This window comes from Coenobita brevimanus, chromosome 23 (assembly GCF_032717465.1).
Source record: "Coenobita brevimanus isolate Jiangsu-jjx chromosome 23, ASM3271746v2, whole genome shotgun sequence".
Lineage (NCBI taxonomy): Eukaryota > Metazoa > Arthropoda > Malacostraca > Decapoda > Coenobitidae > Coenobita > Coenobita brevimanus.
Genome location: NC_136976.1, coordinates 63,302,756 through 63,324,369, shown reverse-complemented (window position 1 = coordinate 63,324,369; position 21,614 = coordinate 63,302,756). Strand labels below are relative to the sequence as shown.

The 21,614-nt window shown below is 40.4% G+C and overlaps 1 protein-coding gene across 1 annotated transcript in view; it reads right to left on the bottom strand.

Moving 5' to 3' along the window:
• Window positions 1–16,589, bottom strand: part of Usp16-45 (ubiquitin specific protease 16/45) — a gene marked incomplete at its 5' end in the record, with an annotated part of 224,445 nt that extends 207,856 nt beyond the window's left edge. The window contains one exon of the mRNA XM_080267023.1: window positions 16,574–16,589. Coding sequence (XP_080123149.1) covers window positions 16,574–16,589 — 16 coding nt within the window. The remainder of the gene's footprint in view (window positions 1–16,573) is intronic.
• Between the last annotated feature and the right edge of the window lie 5,025 nt (window positions 16,590–21,614).

The window sequence follows — 21,614 nt, the reverse complement described above, 5'->3', positions numbered from 1 at the left end:
GCCCAGTTAACTTCTCAAAGGGGATAACATCAGACAACAGAGAGACAGCTACTATACTGAGGAGCAATGTCTTGGTACTGTCAAGCATTTTTCCATTACAAAGCCCTGTACCATATTGTCGCCATCCTCATCACCACCACCACCACCACCATCTTAACCCTACCACATTACAAAAAGGGTACAACCCAAACTGTGAATGTGCATCCCTGTACATGGTTCACCCATCCATTTCCAATCCTTTGTCAATTACAGTATTTTGATTTCTCAACTCCAATACTTCACTTCACCACATGTTCATTAACCACTTCCCCTTCCTGCAATTTTCTTGGGGGCCTTCAGTGTTTCCTGCCACCTTTAAATTCACTCACATACTGTAAATCCTTTGTACTACTATACTGTATTCATATTCATTCCCTCTAGATAGGCTATATGACCATACCATCCAAGTACTCTCCTACTTCCAACCTTAACAATGCATATAAATTTCTTTAAGCGTCCACTTCCATTGGTATCACAGCTGACTTTTCATATACTGTAAATGCCCCAACCCTCAGGTTAATGGGAGCACTAACACATCTTCGTGTAGTTCTCTTGCAGCCTTCAAACTCAGTTCTACTTTTTGTATTAAACAATTCATAGCAAATGCCACTTTTCTTCCTTGAAGAAAAATACTCAAAACTATTTCATATAGCTATTCACTTCTATTTTCTATCACTAGAATGAGGTACTTCAGATCTACAAATTACAATCTCTTTCCATTCACAGGTGCATCAAGCCAATAATCACTTTCAACAACCATCACCCTACATGTATTTTCATAAACAATCTATCTATCTATCTATTGCCAGACGCCTTAATCCTGTAATGGGTGACCACAAACAAATTGCCTCCATGTCGCCCTGTCCCCCGCCATTTCACAGCCCTGCTCCCAGTTCACACACCCCTCTCTCAGAGCTATACCTCTCCACTCCATCCCTCCATTTCATCCTTGGCCTCCACCTCCCTCTAACCCCCTCCACCTCACTCACATACTCTCTTCTCATCAATCTCTCACTCTCCATCCTCTTCACATGGCCAATCCACCTCAGTGTGTTTCTCCTAATGCTTCCTATCACATCCACGTCCACATTACAATGCTCCATCACATCCTCATTTGTCAGTCTGTCTCTCCATATGACTCCACAGGCTCCTCTCAAATAACTCATTTCCACTGCTCTCACTCTTCACTTCTGTCCCTCCAACAAGATCCAAGCTTCACTTCCATACATTAGAGTTGGTATCACAATACTGTCATGTAGTAACCTTTTCACTTCCATGCTCACTTCCCTGTTTCTTATCACTGCTTTCAAGGAATCAGCAACCTTTGTTCCCTGTTTTATAAACACTGCTCTTAAATATTCACAACCCACAGAGCTAGTCTGTAAAGATTACATTCACCATTAGCAACTAGAAAAGAAACATCTACATACATCAGATCTGAAATACTTTACAATACTGTACTCCATCTCTTTACCATTAATCAACAACTTCACACATCTTCCAATTACTTTGGTTAGAGTTCTCCCAACACCCCATACACATACACCGGTACCGGTAACAAGCTTATAGCCTATATGATCAAAGGGAGATTACAACCCTTGTCTCACTCCAATACAGATCCTGCACGATCCACTCACACATCCATTTACCTTTTCATGCCATATAAGGTAATTCACTATAATCTGCAGTGCTTCATCTACAACACCCTATACTGTAGTTGTTGTTTTTGCTGTGGCCCTGGCTCAGCTATATGTGAGTCTTGTGGACTGCCAGTAGTTACCAAGCTTGCAGCCGTATTTCCTCCAAAGTCAGAGGTAACTATCATGTATTGTGACAAATGTACACCTGTCGGTACTTGATACTATTCAAAATTTAAAAATTTTACTGTAATCAGACAAATACCATAAAGTGGCAACAGAGCTAGTACAATCAAAACAAGAATAAGATTACTAAAAGTTCTTTAAAGATCAATCAGCAGAAATCCCTCTGAAACATTCATCTTGGTGAAGTAACCCTCTTTAAAACTTTGAAATAACATGTGAACACTGAGATGATGATTTTGTGCACGGAAGTTAAAAGGTTAAAATTTAATAAAACGATCTTGATTCACAATTTTCTTTAGGGTATTAATCCGGGCAGTTACTATTCAGCATATGAAAACCTCCCTGTAATATAATGTAGAATACTTGGTTGCCAGAACTGCAATAAAATGGGGAAATGTCATTTCAAATACAGTAAATAAATTTACCTGTGAGTAAAAGATGGAAGAAGAGCATAAGAGAGTATGGATCAGTTGGGTCAAGGAATGTGTGGGTAAGATTGAAAGTTGGAATACAAATGTGGGCGACTGTGTGTGTGTATGCGCCAACGCAAGATCGTGCAGGTAGAGTGAAAGAAGAGTTCTGGACAAATGTGGAGGCGTGCATGGAAAAGTTTGGGAGGAATGAAAAAGTGTTTTTGATCAGTGATATGAATGGTAAAGTAGGGAATGTGAAGGTGAATGGAACAGTTGGTGAGTGGGGTGTGCTTGCTGAGATAGATGAGAATGGCAGTGCATTAGTGGACATTTGTGCTGGGAGGGGGTTGGTGATAGCCAATACCCTCTTCAGGCACAAAATGAACCACAGGTATACATGGCGAGTGATGAGAAGGGTTGGTGGTGAACTGATGAAAGGAAGGCAATGATTGATTATGTGTGTGTGGATGAAAGGACGCGAAAATGTGTAATGGATGCAAGAGCTTATAGAGGTTGGGGGAGTGGACTTTCCGACCACTACTTGGTGGTGGCCAGAATCAAGGTCCAATTAGGATGGAGAAATAGAAGAAGGGAAGGACAGGAAGAAGGAGTATTTGTAAGGAGAGTGGAAAGGTTACAAGAGGATGAGAAAAAGGCAGAGTATAAGAGAGAAGTGGAGGAATGATTAGGCAATTATGAACTGGAGCAGATGGGAGACGTGGAAGGTGTGTGCAGGATATTTACAGGAGATATATGTTCGGCATGTGATGTGGTGTGTGGGATGAAGAGAAGACAGAGGGGTGTGCAAGGAACAGCGTGGTGGAATGAAGAGGTGAGACAGGCTGTGGCACAAAAGAAGAAACCATACAATGAATGGATGAGAAATTGGGGCGTGGAAGAAGTTGAGAAGCAGAAGAGAGAGTTATATGTAGAAAGAAAAAGGGAGGTGAAAAGATTAGTAAGAGAGAGTAAGAAGAGAGCAGATGAGGAATTTGGAAGGAACTTGAGTGTAAAGTGGAGGGACTGTAAGAAAATGTTCTGGAAAGAGGTAAAAAAAGTAAGACAGGGTGGAAGTGAAGTCAGCAGGGGAGTGAAAGATAAAAATGGTAGATTACTAGTGGAGAAGGGAGAAAAAGTGAGCAGATAGATAGAACACTTTAAGGAACTGTTGAACATAGAGGACGGAAGTAATGCAAGTATAAGTGGCTGGGGAATGGCTGGGAGAAGGAGGGAGGTGAGAAGACAGAAAGAAATCAGTAGGATAGAAGTTGTGGAAGCAATGAAAAAAGTTACATTGGGGAAAGCCCCGGGAACTGATGAAGCGTGTGGTGAAATGCTGAAGTATCGGGGAGAGATAGTAGTAGAATGGATGTGGAAAATGTGCAGATTGGCCTGGGACGAAGGTAGAGTCCCGGAGGATTGGAAGTCAGGTATAATTATTCCCTAGTACAAAGGAAAAGGGGAAAAAGAAATGTGTGGTAATCATAAGGGGCATCTGTCTTCTTAGTATAATAGGAAAGGTGTATGGTAGGATACTTATTGACAGAGTTAGAGAAAGAACAGAGGAATTAGTTGGAGAAGAACAGGGAGGCTTTAGGAAGGGAAGAGGTTGTGTAGATCAGATATTCATTCTTAGATCTTTAGTGGAAAAGTTTCTAGAGAAGGGAAAGAAGTTGTATGCGGCTTTCATGGATTTGGAGAAAGCATATGACAGGGTGGATAGACAAGGATTGTGGAAAGTATGAAGAATATATGGAGTAGATGGGAAGTTGTTGAATGCTGTGAAGAGTATGTATGATGGTGCTAAGGCTGCAGTGCGTGTGGATGGTGAACTGAGTGACTTTTCCTCTTTGAAGGTTGGGTTGAAACAGGGATGTGTCATGTCTCCATGGTTGTTCAATCTGTACATGGATGGGGTAATAAAAGAGGTACAAGGTAGGGTAGTGGATGTTGGAGTGGCCCTGGTGAGAGAGGGTAGTGTTTGAAAACTCCCTGTACTGTTGTCTGCAGATGATACTGTGTTGTTGAGTGAAGACGAAGGAGAGCTGCAAGGCTTGGTGGATGAGTTTGGGAGAGTGTGTAAGAAACGGAATCTAAAGGTGAATGTAGGGAAGAGTAAAGTGATGGTCTTTGACAGAGGTGAAGTCAGTGAATGTACACCGAGGTTGGATGGTGAGGAATTGGAAAATGTGAGTATGTTTAAGTACTTGGGTTGTGTGATGAGTAAGGATGGAGGTTTGGAGGGTGAAGTGCTTGAAAGGGTACGCAGGGAAGAAAGGTTGCTGGTTCCTTGATAGCAGTGATAAGAAGCAGGGAAGGGAGCATGGAAGTGAAAAAGTTACTACATGACAGTATTGTGATACCAACTCTAACGACTGGAAGTGAAGCTTGGACGTTGCTGGAAGGACACAAGTCAAGAGTGAGAGCAGTGGAAATGAGTTATTTAAGAGGAGTGTGGAGTCACATAGAGAGACAGGCTGACAAATGAGGTTATAAAGGAGCGTTGTGGTGTGGATGTGGATGTGATAGGAGCGTTAGGAGGAATACACTGAGGTGGTTTGGCCAAGAACGGTGACCACTCCCAACCCTCCAACTATCGTCCAATTCCTTTAACGTCCTGTATTTCAAAAGTTTTCGAGTCAATTCTTAATAGAAAAATTTTAAGGCATCTTTCCTATCACAACCTTCTTTCCGATCGTCAGTATGGGTTCCGTCAGGGACGCTCCACTGGCGATCTTCTCACCTGCCTTTCAGACTCCTGGTCATCCTCCTTTCGGGACTTTGACGAAAGCTTTGCCATTGCACTTGACATCTCAAAGGCTTTCGATCGAGTCTGGCATAAATCTTTAATTTCCAAACTGCCCTCCTACGGTTTCTATCCTTCTATCTGTGCCTTCATCGCTAGTTTCCTTTCTGGTCGTTCTATAGCCGTTGTTGTAGACGGCCATCGTTCTTCTTCTAGATCTATCAACAGTTGTGTTCCTCAGGGCTCTGTCCTATCACCAACTCTCTTCCTTTTATTCATCAATGATTTTCTAAGCTGTACATCTAACCCTATCCACTCATACGCTGATGACTCCACCCTTCACCTTTCCATTCGGTTCCCGCAACGCCCATCTCAACAGTTACTTCAACAAACAAGGGATGAGGCTATGGCACACCTAATGTCTGACTTGGCTCGTATCTCTGACTGGGGTAAAAATAATATGGTTGTCTTTAATGCATCTAAGACTCAGTTCTTACACCTATCAACCTGACAAATCTTCCACAGGTATACCCACTAATGTTTAATAATATTCAGCTTAATCCTGCATCATCCTTGAACATGCTTGGGGTTTCATTTACTCGGGACTTATCTTGGAAAAATCATATTACATCTCTTGTAAAATCTGCTTCCAAGAGATTGGGTGTGCTAAGCCGACTCCGCTCTTTCTTTACCCCTGCACAATTGTTGACTCTATACAGGGGTTTTATTCGCCCCTGTGTGGAGTACAACTCTCACGTGTGGGGAGGCTCCCCACATACAGCTCTTCTCAATAGGGTGGAGTCAAAGGCTTTTCGTCTCATTAACTCTCCTCCTCTTACTGACTCCCTTCAACCTCTGTCTCTTCGCCGCTCTGTTGCATCTTTATCTCTTTTCTATCGCTACTTTAATGGTCACTGCTCCTCTGAACTGTCTGCTTGCATTCCTCCACCTCTACGACGGGCGCGTAGCACCCGTCTGGCAGCAAACTCTCATCCCTTTTCTGTCCAACTCTCTAATGCAAGAGTTGACTGTTACTCCCAGCCTTTCATTTATGCAACAGGTCAGCTCTGGAACTGTCTCCCTCTGTCTGTATTTCCTGCTGCCTATGATCTCCAGTCTTTCAAACACAGTGTGTCCAGGCATCTCAAAATGATCGGATCTTGAATTTGGCTCTCTATTGTATTTTGTTCTTCTCTTGGAGGGAACTGTTACTGCGGGCTCATGGCCTTTGGTTCCTTCTTCCTCGTATAAAAAAAAAAAAAAAAAAAAATGTGGAGAGGATGGAGGGTGAAAGACTGACGAAGAGAGTGTATGTGAGTGAGGTTGAGGGGGGAAGAGGGAGGGGGAGGCCGAGGATGAGATGGAGGGATGGGGTGGAGAGGTATATGAGAGAGGGGGATGCGAGTTGGGAGCAGGGCAGTGAAATGGCGGGGGACAGGACGATGTGCAGGCGTTTTGTTTGTGGCCACCCCGAACGGGATTGAGGCGTCTGGCAATACATAGATAGATAGAAATTAACCTAACAACTTAATAATGTTGTGACTGCTATACGAAAATGAGCTCTTAGATTACCAAAGCATCTTAAACACTTTCAATCAGTATCACAGGTTAATTCCACTATGAATTCTGACATACTGTATACCATATGTATTTGAACCTGATGCTAGACCCAAAAGTTCAGTAGGTTACAAGTACACCAACTCATCAGCACCTCTCCATTATTTATGTAGCTAATCCTTAATTTCTTCAACACTTACACCTCAGAACCAAATACAAGTACCAGTAATTAATGATATCTTAATTTCTTGCACACTATAAGAAGAGGTACCATAGACTGAGATGGTTTGGGCATGTGGAGAGGATGGGGGATGATAACTGGGTGCAGAAAGTGATAAATGGGTTATGTTAGGGGCAGGGTTGTGAGAGGTAGACCAAAAAAGGCCTGGGACAAGGTCACTGAGTGTGACCAGTGATAAGGGACTGAACAGGGAAGCTGCCAGAGATTAAGCAGCATGGAAAGCTACCATTAGTTGACCAAGGCAGGGCTCTTGCTAACTTCCAATGGTTGTGAGCCATTTGGCTCCTAAGGTTTCAGATTTACGAGCCAAATAAATTTTTAGTAGTCAAACTGACTGCGACCCGAAATATAATATGAGCAATAAGTATACTTATTTATTTACACGTTGTGATGATCAAAATCATATAATGGGGTTTGTTGCTTGTGTACTGTTGATTATTAATGGCAGCCACAGGGTATATAGCATGTAACTAGAACTTGAAGAAATAATTAAATAACAAAACTCCTTTTATTGCACAATGAAAATAAAAACATTTCCATTTTATCCAGAATAAAATAATGAACTACTGGCTAATACTACGCTCAGCAACGTTCGTCGGTCTATTTTTAAACATTCGCAACGGCACCAAGGCAAGACTTAATAATCGATCACAATGTACTTTTTTGTTCATTTAAGTGAGATTTACTTATTTTATAGTTTACTGGGTTTTGAAGTAGATGTATTTTCTCCTCGCCAAAAGGCAACTTGCATGTAAAATTTGCTCGCCGACGGGGAAAAAATACTCGCATTTGCGAGCTGTGGCTCACCAAACAAGAGCCTTGCAAGGCCAACGCATGCAAGCATGTTGGGGTCTTCAAAAATGAACAAACAAAAACAATGCAAAACTAGCAGGCAAAATCACACAATATTAGTGTATAAATACAGACATCGTGCAACTTGTAAAATACAATACCCTAGGATTATGTAATTATGACTGTTAACTGTGTTATGAATGCATATAAAAATTATCAACTATCTGCCCATGACTATATTGGTTCCAGTTAGAGTTTTTAACACGAAGTAAAGTGCTTGATTCGGACATCCTGTAAAGTAACTTCAAACTAAGCACAAAAATGAAAACAAATGGGTGAGCACAAGATGCATCACAATTATTAGGCAAAGCAGTCAAGCTAGTCGCACCTTCTCTCTTCTTTTGAGAGCTCTCCAGGAGGCCACATGGACTCCATTCTCTCCAGTCTCTCTTGTTCGCTGGGGGTGGCTCATCATGCCTCTCGAACATAGATGCCCTCTTGTTGACAAAGAAGTTATTCATGCTCAGGGAAGGCAATGAGTTCCTCTTATTATTCTTCATGGCGCTCATTGTTATCTCGAAACACAGAAAAAAAACCTTTCACGTATCACGTACTGTACTTATCCCTTTCAGAAAAATGGTACTTTCACATTTGCTGTTTTTATCTCACACCACTGGCTTGTACTTTTCTATCCATTTCACTCAAATTTTTTTCTTTGAATTACCATCAATATAGCAACTGTATATCTTTACCTGTATGAATACAACACAGTACAACTGAAAGAATAAGAATTTTCACTACAACATGCATAAAAATTCTTCAGTAAAAGAATTATCTGTACAGATTACACTAGCCTATTTAATGAAAATTTAAAAGAAAAAGGGATCCCAAAATACAGTCCTATACCTCTAGTACCAGTACTGTAGCAACAGTACTAGGGCAGAATTGAAGTGCATATGCAGCTACAATTACAGAGACGCAGATGGCATAATACAGTATGGTACTGTAATAACTACAGCTACTGCAAGTTGCTTGTGCATGGAAAAAAGGCTACCTGTTGTGAGTGTAGGCCTAGCCAATGTCTGTCCATGAATAATGGATGTTATTCTTTGGGGAGTACACAGCTATTTAAGCAATGTGACTCAAGGATAGGTTTGAGATTTATGTCTATTTAGGGTGAAAAGAGAGATAATGTTGGTGATGAAGTATTTCTTTGTGTATGATTCATTAGAGTGAGCTCAAAAAGTGTTGGAGCAAGTTTGCTGCACTATATGCATTGAAGTGTTGGGACTCTTTTGCTGTTATCAGCACAGATGCTTACTGTTACAGGAACAGAACATGAGGGAGGTTTTTGAAAGAACAAAATGAAAAAGATGTGGTGAGAGGCCATGAGCCAGGCTGGGAAGAATTCTGTTTTGCGAATGGATCTTCAATCTGGAGTAAGGACTTAGGCTTATCTACCTGCAACGAAGTTAGCCAACTATTTCTTGTCACTATCAATCATGCCTGTGCTCTGGATTTTGTCAACAAGGATTTACAGTACCTTGATGGACTGAATTCCATGTACATTACAGACTATGTCTACAGCTGCGGGTGTAACCAACTACTCAATGAAGGCCGATTTCTCTCCAACAATCTATCTACCAGTATGTATTATTCTGTAATACAGATGTTTGCATACCAACTGGTATCTTTACAACTTAGCCCAATTCCTACACTATGGCTATAAGTAGAGTGCTACTGACTTTCCAATTCCCTCTTCATCCCCGGACTGTGCAACCACACTACCATTGCAGTCTGTTTTACTACACCAAAACAACTTAGACCTCAATATTCAAGCCAATATCAAGTACATGGTAATCAGTACAGTGCTGGAAGCTATTCAGTAATTTAATATATATACAGTACCTAATACAATACAAAACAATACAGGCAGTCCTCACTTTATGGTAGGGATGAGTTAGGGATTTTTTCCAGATAACTGGTACTGTACGGTACTGTAAACCAGAGGAAACTGAGAAGTAAATTAAGGAGCAATGAAACTTCAGTACACAATTTCTCTGGAGTTTTCTGTGATCATAACAGCATAAAAGCATGTAAAAAGAAAGAAAAAAAAAAAAGTGAAATGAGGTCTGACTGCATTTTCAAGCACTGATAATACCGGTGGTGGTGATGATTGCTACTGTATCTATAAAGTAATCCCTTGATAATCTGACATAACAGAGCCAAAGGCATGTCTGGATAGTGGACTTCCCCTCTGGCCCCCCTCCATACATACCGGTACCCTAATTTTGAAAGCCATTGTGAAAGTCCACGCAATTATCATCGTCAAGCAGACCCATCAACCACAGACTAGCAATCACCACTGCACGGCCAGACTCTGCAGTGACTTGAAAAAAAACGTCCTGTCAGGCGCAAATATTTGCTCGGCCATAATTTTCACCCAAACACAAGCATTTTGTCCAAATAAAAAGGAAAAATGTATGAATAATGATTTTGAACAGTCAGCTCAAGCATCTGGATAATGGATTGTTCGGATAATCAAGGGATTACTGTAACTATTTACACCGGCATTTCATTTATGGCAGACATAAGCAAGCAGGTAGGAGCCTTTATAAAGAGTTCAATAAAAACTACAATTTCATCTCACAGGGCATATCTTGCCACTATGCAAATACTGTACCTGTATCAATAACATACACACACAGCATCTGGTATAATACGGAGTCTCCAGTTTAATAACTGAAGTCCTATGATGGCATTCTGATTCAGCTTCTAATACAAACACACCATCTGGTACACTCTTGATGAAATGCACCCAAACACTGTAAAAATCATGCATTTTGAAAAATATGACCAAAAAGTCTGAGAAGGACCTGCTTGTGCATATCTATCAGTAACGGTCACTTCACTACATCATACACCAAGGTACCATACACCAGTTTTATGGCTTCACAGTGAAATGCTCAGACAGAATCAATCGCACAAGTCATTCCAACATGATAAGCTTCATTCTGCTCATTTGTGCATCCATTGCGCCTATGTGTTTGGGAATGTTTGGTGGCATGTTCACTGTATACAATTTAACAATAGATTGACAAAAAAATATTACTGCAAATCAATCACTGAGTTTTCCTTAGTGGAAATGTTACTGGTAAATTACAGTTAGCCCTTGAATCTTAGCTGACAACTTACTTATTTTACTCTGGCTAAAGTAAGACAATTTTACTTGCCATGGGGAAATCTACCAAGGTCTTTGGGTTAAAAATGCAAACAAATGAACAGTAACAATTAACACTGCCACCTAGCTATAGATATATGCTGTTAAAACAGATATTATTTTGGCAATGCTAATAATTTTCTCACTCAATTCTGCAATGTGGTTAAGTTTACTGTTATACCCTATGCCTCATTAGCTTTTCTAATTCATTACTGGTGGCATATAGGATAAAAGATACCTGTATGGTCACCATGGTGTGCATGGGACCACCCTATGCATGAAAGTACAATACTGTGAGTGGTGGTCGGAACAAACACAAAAGTTAATAATAGGTCTACAGCATATATACTGGAAGAACAGCTTTTATGACCAAACTTCATTTCATGAATGAACAACTTCCTTGATAAATAACTAATATTGTTTAGAGACCATGATATTGCCAAAGGATAACTGTTTTTCTGCTGCAGTCTACCATTACTGATCCTCTGACTGTATTTAGGCTATAAACTCCCCCTGAGGGGTTATGGTCTTACCCACAGGTCTACAGAATTTAGAATACTGTATTTTGTTAAAACATTTTCTGACCAGATATCTTACCTGCCATCAACCAACAGTCCATCTGAAGAATCAAATGCATGATTCTTGTCAGCAGCGCTTGCACTAACCTATTACTCCATGGTGATTTCATTTAGTCAAAGAAAATCCTCTGGTATTAGGCTGAATAATTTAACTACCGGAGTGCATCCATAATATAGCAGTCAATGAATCAACCCCTTCAGTTTGATGACATTTATTTTTTCTCATTATGGTTTATGATCAATGTGGGCATGCGACAAGTTTGTGTGATGTCCCCATTGTTGTTCAATGCACCTACTGACGGGGTGAAGACAGAAGCAAGAACACGAGTAATGGAGAGAGGGATGGCATTGGTAATGAATGAAATATGTCAAATTTGCTGTATGCTGATGATGCAGTGCTGCTTGCAAATACCAGACAAAAGCTTGGCAGACTCGTGCAGAGTTTTGCTGATGTCTGTGAGCATCGTGCCTTAAGAGTAAACGTAGAAAAGAGTAAAGTGATGGTAACTGAGAGAGGTGACTCCCAGTGTGATGTTACAGTGAATGGAGAGAGAGTGGAATTGGTGAGAGTTCAAATACCTGGGTACAGTGATAGAAAAGAGAGAAAAATGTGCAAAAGAAGTGGAAAGTAGAGTGACACAAGGAAGGAATGTAGCTGGTGCTATGAAGGCCTTGATAAGACACAGAGGCTTGAGTGTTGCAGCTGCACGAATCTTACAGGAAGGAGTGTTAGTGCTGACTTTAACATATGGATGTGAGACTATGGTGTGGCATGAAAATGAAAAGTCAAGAGTGAGAGCAGTGGAGATGGAACTGCTGAGGAATGTATGCATAGCACAGAGTGGATAGGATACAAAATAATGTGATTCGTGAAAGATGTCGAGTCAGGAAGTCTGTGGACACCAGAACTGAAGAGTGTACTGAGATGGTATGGTCATGTGGAGAAAAGGGATGACAACAGAGTGGTGAAAAAGGTATATCTGAGCAAATCTGATGCAGGGAGGAGACAAGGTAGGCCAAGGAGAAGGTGGAGGGATATGGTGGATGAGTGTGTGAAGAAGAGAAGTATGGAAGTCAGTGAGACCAGGGGACTGACAAGAGATCAGGCTGGCTGGATGAATGTTGTGAGAAAAAGCACATGATCTGGGATTTGGCACCCATTTTTAGGCTAACAAGACAGCATTTGGACTGACTTTATCAGATGCATTTATGTGAAGCTACAGGATGTGGTGAAAGTTTTTTGGCGTATCAGAGAGAGCCAGGATTCCGGGGGCTTCAATGATGAGTGAATGGAAGTGTGGCCCACTGAAGTGGGCAAACTTAGGCTATCTGAACGCTGCTACTCCTCACCCTGCCCTAGGGTGGGAAAGGAGGTCCGAATGATGATGATGATTCATTATGTAAGAAAATTTCATTCAGCTTATGAAAGACTCATTACAGGAGATCATTATTAAAGGTCATCTACAGGCTGAATAAAATTATCTTGCAGTGGAACAGGGTACCAGTAATTAAAATGAAGTTACTTTGCTAGATTGGAGAGGGTATAGCAGTAAACATGAGGATATCAGTTTCTTTAATTTTTCAGCTTAAGGACAGACCAATTCCGCGACATTGTAAAAGTATACAGTGCTGTGGAATACAGATTACCAGAACAATAACTCTTCAATTATGCAGATGTCCATTATCCAAACAACCCATTATCCAGATATCCAGATGCTGACCTGGCTGTTCAAAACCATTATCTGTACATTCTTCCATTTTATCTGAACAAAATGCTTGCATCCAGGTGGAAATTATGGCCGTACGACACAGCTGTTTTCATGTCACTGCAGGGTATGGCCCTGCAGTGGTGATTGCTAGTCTGTGGTTGATGGGTCTGCTAGACCATGGTAATTGCTTGGCTGTGATTTATAGGTCTTCTTGACCAGACAGAATGGCATAAAACACAAGGAATAACTGCTTTATGATGTACTGTAGTGGCCTTTTACAATGGCTTTCAAATTTAGGGTATGTACAAAGGGGGGCCTGTGAAGGCATTATCCACACAGATCCACTATCCAGACATGCTTTTGGCTCTATTGTATCGGATAATCCAGGGATTATCGTATGCAGTACTGTACCGAAATACTGTACAGAAATATGGAAAACAAAATACCGGTACGGTGGAAATGCATCTGCTATACTAATTTCCACTTTAACAACCTTATCTCAAAGGAAATCAGTATAGAATTTGCAAAGAAAAATGCATAAGGCACCTAACAGTAGCAGATCTGTAATTATTTCAACATTTGTTTTCTGTGAATTTGTGCTTCAAAAAAACATGAAATCAACATGCTTTTGTCAGTTGTACTGTATTTCTTTTATTCTTTATGATACTGGTACACTTTTGCAAACAGATACTAAATTAAAGTGCATTTGCACTGCTATAGCTATTACCGGTACAATATTTGGAAGCTAGTGGAGCAGGGTAGTGGTTACATTTATTTAAATTAGGTTCGGCAGGGTTTGGTAAGGAGTAATATTATGTCAGACTGGCTTTGCTGAGGTTAGGTCTGGTAGTTCAGCAACAAGTACTTTGCAATAAAAATACCATGTAAGGGTCAAAGTTGACTGAATCACAACAAAACCACACAAAGCATGTGGAACAATAATAATAATATAGAAAAATAGCTGTACAAAAGCAAAAATTGATTTTCTTTTTCATTACAGCTATTTCAAGTTACAGGCACATATAGTACCCAGTTCTGATATAATTACAAATATCTCAGCAACCTAACAAAACAACAGCTAACTACATGTACAGTACAACATGGTAATGTTTTTCATAATGATGACGAAAATACTGTACTGTACACAGGATACGGTAGCTACTGGTGCATATGAAGACATGAAATAGTAAGGTTTTAGTTTTTTTTTTTTTTTTTTACCATATTACCAGGTTCTCTGACTTTTTCATCATTATGAAAAACATTACCATATTGTACTGTATATGTAGCTAGCTGTTGTTGTGTTAGGTTGCTGAGATATTTGTAATTTATTATATCAGAACTGGGTACTGTATGTGCCTGTAACTTGAAATAGCTGTAATGAAAAAAGAAAATCAATTTTTGCTTTTGTAAAGCTATTTTTCTATATTATTATTATTGTTCCACATGCTTTGTGTGGTTTTGTTGTGATTCAGTCAACTTTGACCCTTACCTGGTATTTTTATTGCAAAGTGCTTGTTTCTGAACTACCAGACCTAACCTCAGCAAAGCAAGTCTGACCTAATATTACTCCTTACCAAACCCAGCTGAACACTTTATTTAAAACTTGTTGCAGTAAATAAGGAGAGGGTGGGGGTCTTTTCCAACTCCTAAGGGTGCAACAAATTACCAAACTGGTGGTCATTTACTGAATCAGCACTTTAAATTGGAAAATATTATAATTTCCATCACCATATACAAAGGTTTATGCACATCTAATTTTCTGAAATCTGATAAAAAAAAAACTGTTTTTAACTATTTTTAAAAAAAATCCAGATTGAGAGGAAAACCCACTAAATTAAGCAGCAATGTTTCTCCTTTAGCTCAACAACTTGCCTTGACAGACTTCTGTTTTGCACAAATATTGATTTACGGTACAACGATAAGTTTATTTGAACTCTGAATACGTCTATCTATCTATCTATTGCCAGACACCATAATCCCGTAAAGGGTGGCCATTTGACACTGAGTTAGTTGTTTTACAGGGAGGGTATTTATGCAAAACAGAAGTCAGTCAAGATGTGCTGGTGAACTAAATGGGAAATAATAACTAACTTTTGCACATTTTTGCTCTGAATCCTTGTTTTTAATTAATGCAGCCAGTTAAATTAAGCAAAAAATTTTGACCAGACTTCAGATATGAACATATATGGTGATAAAACCTATTTTCCAATTAAAAGTGCTGATTTGGATATCTGGTGCTATCATTTTCTGCATATGTTAAAAATGGCTAACCTACCCAAATCTAATCATATCAAACCATAGCAACCTACTTTTAACAAAGAAGCAATAGCAAACAGAGCTAAGAGTTGGAGAATTACCTCTACTTACTGTATTTACTAAGTATTAAATGATATATCTGTAACAGAAATTACATCACCCTTACTTTAATGCCCACAAAACAACTTTATAAACTTTTTAAATTTATCATTAAATCACTATACCCAACTTAACAATAACCATACATTCCCTGCTTCTCCAATACTGATAACTCACTACTGAATATAGTATAATCAACAATAAAGGGATATTAAGGTACATTTCTCTCAAATACCACCCAATAATGGTTGAATAAAGTATATTACTCTCAGCACTGCACCACTACCACCTGGACCCATGAAAATTTACACACTGGATTACTGGTGGCTAATATGGTCACTTCAATGCAAAATAGTACAGTATTGGTGAGTAGTTTGCAAGGACCCATGAAGCATCAAAATCCACTTATTTTTTTTTTTCTACTGCACTGTAAAGGTACCCGGTATGCCTCAATGCGTTGAGTTAATAGTAACCCAAATACAGTATGGCTTGCAATATTAACATATATTTCTGCTAGCAAACTACTTCACTGGTGTATTTAGGGACACATTTTATAACATCTGCGAAAGTGGTTCCTCGAGGGAATCCCAGACTTCTAAGCATTTTTATGGCATTTCGTTTTCTGTCACTTTGCAGATACCAACAGGAATTATTTCCATGCACACTTCTGCACAAAAGCTTTATTTTACACTCTGCACTGTAACTGGTGAGTGAGAGCTGGTGCAGCGACACTGGTAAGGCAGACACACTGGGCCAGGTAGCAGGTATGAGGGCGCCCGCCACACAGGCAATGTGCCAAGTGCCCCAGCTTTACTCCTGGCATCCCATCCCCATCCTGGCATCACACTTGCGTCACTCCAACACCACACACAAAAAAACATGCTGTTATTGGGCGTGGGGCCAAGTGTGACGTGAAAAATGTGGTTTGACACTAAGGAAACTTCCTCCAAGGTGATCATAATGGTGTGGTTCCCTTTAAAGGGAAAAAAATACATATCTGGAATCACTATTATATTTTTCACTACGGGTATGCAACGAATGACGCAGAAATTAATGAAAAAGTATTAACTAGCAGCAATACCTGGCTATCAAATACCTACCACAAGGATGGTCGCATCAACACTCCTATTTATTTGGCTCGCCGCTCGCTCACTACTCGGCCGGAGTCTCCGTCGAATCCACTTCTTCCCTCTCACCTCTCACCCTTTCCTATTGGAACGTAAGTTATTAAATAACGCAAAATTATATCTTGTATACAACATATATATGCATGATAATTCACCACATCAGAAATAAGACGAACCGAGTTGGACACATTTTCTTTGGTGTTATAAAGGATAACTACAGTAATTTGCTCTAAGTCAGAGACGTTTCCCAGAGTGGTTGGGATTGTACTGAATGATAAGTGAAGAATTTAAATAGACAGAAAAATTAACTTTTCATCGAGAGGTTCACACTATGCGATATTTATACATACATATATAAGCAAGTCACACATTTCTGAAAATGATCGGCATGAAAGCATAATCTAAATATAGAAAGAGGCTGTCAACACAAACAATTAGGTTATTTTACAGTTGTAGGATTACGCTGTCTACACACAAACACATCAACACCACTAAGCAGTGATGGAAGAGTGATGTGAGGAATGTGACTGAAAGCGTTGGGAGAAAATTCTGAGGATGATGGAGAGGATGGGAAGTAAAAGACTGACTGAAGAATGTATTTGAATGAGGTGGAGGGGGATTGGGTGGGGATGAGATAGAGGGATGGAGTGAAGAGACATGTGAGTAAAGTGTGTGAATTGGAGGAAGGGCACTAGGGCAGTCAAATGGCAGATGACAGGGCGACATGGAGGCTCTTTGTGGCCAATCCTTAAGACAATAGAGACACAACTCTGATTTCATTACAAAACTACTGTAATATGGCTTACTCCAAACAACACAAATACAAGCTAATAAAATAGAATATTTTTTTTTTTCTTGCCAGGAATGTCCATCGTCTTGACGGGTGGGAATTTATCATGAATACTCATTTGCCTTTGTTATGAAACTTCAAGAAACTGACAACTGTTTGTTATTGTTGTCAACTCCGTACGTATCCCTGGCTTTGACAAAAGTTCGTACTATTTATTAGGCGAAAGAACGATTCCCTTACTGTTTTTTTTTTTTTTTAGCCAGCCCATACCCCACTGACCGGGCTAATGTATGGCCCGGCCTGCAATATAGGTGCACGGAATCTTTAACTAACTAACAAACTAACGATTCCCTACCCTGCGACCTTGCCCAACCCCCACACCTAACAGAACAAGTGCCAAATATACTGTAGATAATGTAAGTCGTAGTCTCATGATTATTTTGAACTGTTAAGAATATAATGAACCATAATTTTTTGGTCAGTCGAATGTACATTAGCCTACATGCACTTTTCATTCAGGTATGCTGGTGGGCGTTTTTCCTTCATCGCCCATTCTCCCTCATTTTTAGGATCCTCCGGCCCACAGAACTGACGAAGATTAATTATAAACATCATCCACATCATTATACTAAGAAATAAGGTCAATATTTACGGTGTCGTATGCACGGAGTGACATGCTGGAAGTTACCTTTCCCTTCTCTGTTTCGCTTAACCTAAGCTAACCTAACCAAACCTAAACTAACCTTGACCTAACCTAACCTTACCCTAGAGGGCCTAGATCAACCTAAGCTAAATAAACCTAAACTAAACTAACCTTAATTCACGGAATGACTGGTTTCACGATTTGCCTGTAACATCATCAGCAGCAGCAGTTTGAGTATTCACTGCAGGACCTGCCTATACCGACCGAAGTAGGGACGATACAGCCCATGTATCTCTACCAAGTGGCTTAGGCTGTCTGGTAGAGATTGTATGTAGGGAGAGAAGTGCTTGTAAGTGTGATTGTAGTGTTGTATTGGCTTTGGATGTGTGTGTAGTCTGTGAACGAAGCGTAGTCGGCCCGCGCAAGCCGACTGGGTGCAAACATACTTTACAGTATGCGACACTGGTTCAACCTCAGCACCCTTGGTGTCCGCCAAAGCTATACATGGCCGGGAGAACGCTTCCAAAGTTTATTACCCTGGCGGGCCGCGAGCCCTCGCGCTCTACTGCACGAAAACGCACACTTTACCGCTGTACCACAGAGGCTTCGCCTGTAATGTACATGTATATATTTATTTATCTAATATACTACAGCACTAGCCGTGTGTGTGTGTGTGTGTGTGTGTGTGTGTTGGGCAGCCGAAACTACACATTCAAATCGCACCCAAATTGACACAAAAATTGCACAAAATTCGCTGATACAAAAAAACTTGGTCCCATCACGATTGAAAAACTCTTACTATATTTAACGAGCAATCACATTTTGACCAAAAAACGCAGCTCCCGGCGCCCGGCATAGGATCTCCGTAGAATTTTTTTCCCATAGCTACAACTAAAATATACTATAGCAGTACCCGTGTGTCTGTGTGTGTATTTCGGACTTGCGTTCGGACAACTTGGGTTCCATTACCGAAGCTGCAAATAACACGATCAATTGGTTAGCTGCAAAAAATCAAATTGACAACGTTAGACTAGATAAGCACATAAACGGACCATCATGGGCCCTTCGATGTCCCCTTGACGGCTGATAATGACGTTAGACTAGAACAGCACATAAACATGACTCGGATTACCTGCAATGATCGCAATGTGCGCGCGAAGCGCGAGGAAACAGTGAGAAGCACGAGGAAACGAGACGAGAGAAAGAGCGCGCAGCGCGAAAGCCCTCCGCAGGAGAAAGTGCGAGGAGCCCAAAGGGCCCAGGAGCACTTGTTTCATATCTAAAGCAAGGACAGATTAGGTTAGTTCAATAACTAAAAACACGTTTCCGACAACCTTTAACATCGTATCATCCCACACAGGATAGAAATAAGTTGGTGAGGAGGAAAACCACCGATAAAGATAAATCCGTAAAGTAAATATTGACCATGGACTGGAAATGGTGAAGTGATGAATAGGGAATTCGCGTGGCAGTCAAACTTCGGACACCGACTCTCCAATCACTATCAGTTCGTCTACGTATGCATCTATTTATCTGTCTATCTATTTATGTATGACCTCGCAGCCAATCTCGAAAGGTCATAATTTGGATATGACTTTTTCCCCTGACTTAAGTTTTCAGGCACAAGTTTATCCTTCCTTTAAGCACCAGTTCCATATCATTATGTGACCCTGACTGTAGGAGCCAGTTCATATAACCTATAGGTCTACTTATTATATCATCATCCAAGCTATGATAACCAATTAACAGCCGCCCTGTATATGTGAGAGGTAGGCCCGTAGATATACAGTACTATCAGAAATTCAAATTACAGTATTCTTACAGACTCCGACTATTACTTGATATTTTATTGAGGGAGAGAGTTGCGTTACACTCTTGGAGTCTATGGCTTCCCTGTCTCCCCTAAAATCATTCGGGGAAAGGCAAGTTAGTTTCCTGTGTTACCCAATGCCATGACGTTACATTAAGGAATCGTCAGCTGTGTACACATAAAACAATCTTCTCAGCAGATCTGGCCAGAGGCACATTGTGACAGTGTCTGAGTCATGACGACTAGGTAACAAATATCCGCTTGCTTACATATTAATAAATCACTTGTTCAATGAGAAATTTTATTCATACCCTCGTTTTCTCTAGCCAGGCGATATAAATGAATGTCTGAAATCTGTTCATTACCGAAATTGTTTGTTGCATCTCTCTCTCTCTCTCTCTCTCTCTCTCTCTCTCTCTCTCTCTCTGCATGGGAAGATAAACTGATAAAAAAAAAAAATATCAGTAATAACAAGGAATTGACGAAGCCCAATGTAAATCTCGTTTAAACTCGTTTCAACTTACTGTTTTTTTCTTGGAATCTAGATCGTGGTTCAGCCCATTTGTTAGGTCCTTTAGCCTAAACGGATGACGAGCTTTGCTGCTATTCATGTTGCTGTCAGACGATTTTATTCCTTATGGCAGAACACTTGTATAACTCCTCCAAGTCGAGGTCTAGTTAAACTGAATAAAATCGTCCTGAGATAAAACACCAACGTCGCCGGATTGAAGGAATTCTCTCTCTCTCTCTCTCTCTCTCTCTCTCTCTCTCTCTCTCTCTCTCTCTCTCTGAACGTCATTATTTCCAGAGGTATCCTCTCTGGCCATGGTCATACTCTGTCTACTTTAACTTGCCCTAAATTTGTTTCCTCTGCATAACAAGACTACCATTTGAATATAATGCTAGCCACGAAGAAGTACTATAGTAAATATGTACGGCCGTTGCGCTGTCATTCTCTCACTATACAACGAGGGGAAAAAACTGCAGAAGGACGAGTTTACACCAGGTTACAGTGGACAGACAATAATTCCATGCAGTTTTATTATGGTCCAGATATGCAGCCAGTTTTTAATTTCACCCAGAATTATCGGTAACTTTAGGCAATGGATGTCCAGTCACGTTTTGGCTGTAGTGGAGGCAAAGGGCAAATTTTGAGGACTGGGGGGCCCACCGGACAAAAGCACCATATTTTTCTCAGGTCATTTATACGGCTAACACTTTAGATTTTGTTTAGGCCCCAAATGATCGGGGCAATAGGTCATGAGTTATGGGCAAATGTCTAATTTTAGGTGATGGACGACAGGGTGACAACACTCCAACAGTAGTCTGTTACAAATAATGTTAACTAGACAACTAAATAATTATCATTATGTCATGTTTATTGCATCACACAGGGGTTGCTGGTCACATATATGAGCCATAATTGTGTCATGATTAATTCTGTATGGTGTTGAAACTCAGTTGTTTTCTTAAAAAGTAATGCCACCCTAACAGTCTGTTTCTGTTTCAGGTTTGACCTAAAGTAGACAGGAGGTATGGATTGGCAAGCCTGCTTCATTTGTCAAGCAGGCTTGCCAAATCAGAAAGAGCTCAACGTTTCAGTACTGGGATACCATCCTAAACCTTGAATTCCTCGGTCTCCTCCTTGTCAGTGCCCATCGAGAGGCTGACTCTGGTTTGTATGTAGAGTCACTGAAAGCCCTGGCACCGTAGTTCTTTGCCTTAGACCACCAGAATTATGCCCGCTGGATCCTTGTTCACATACGCGACA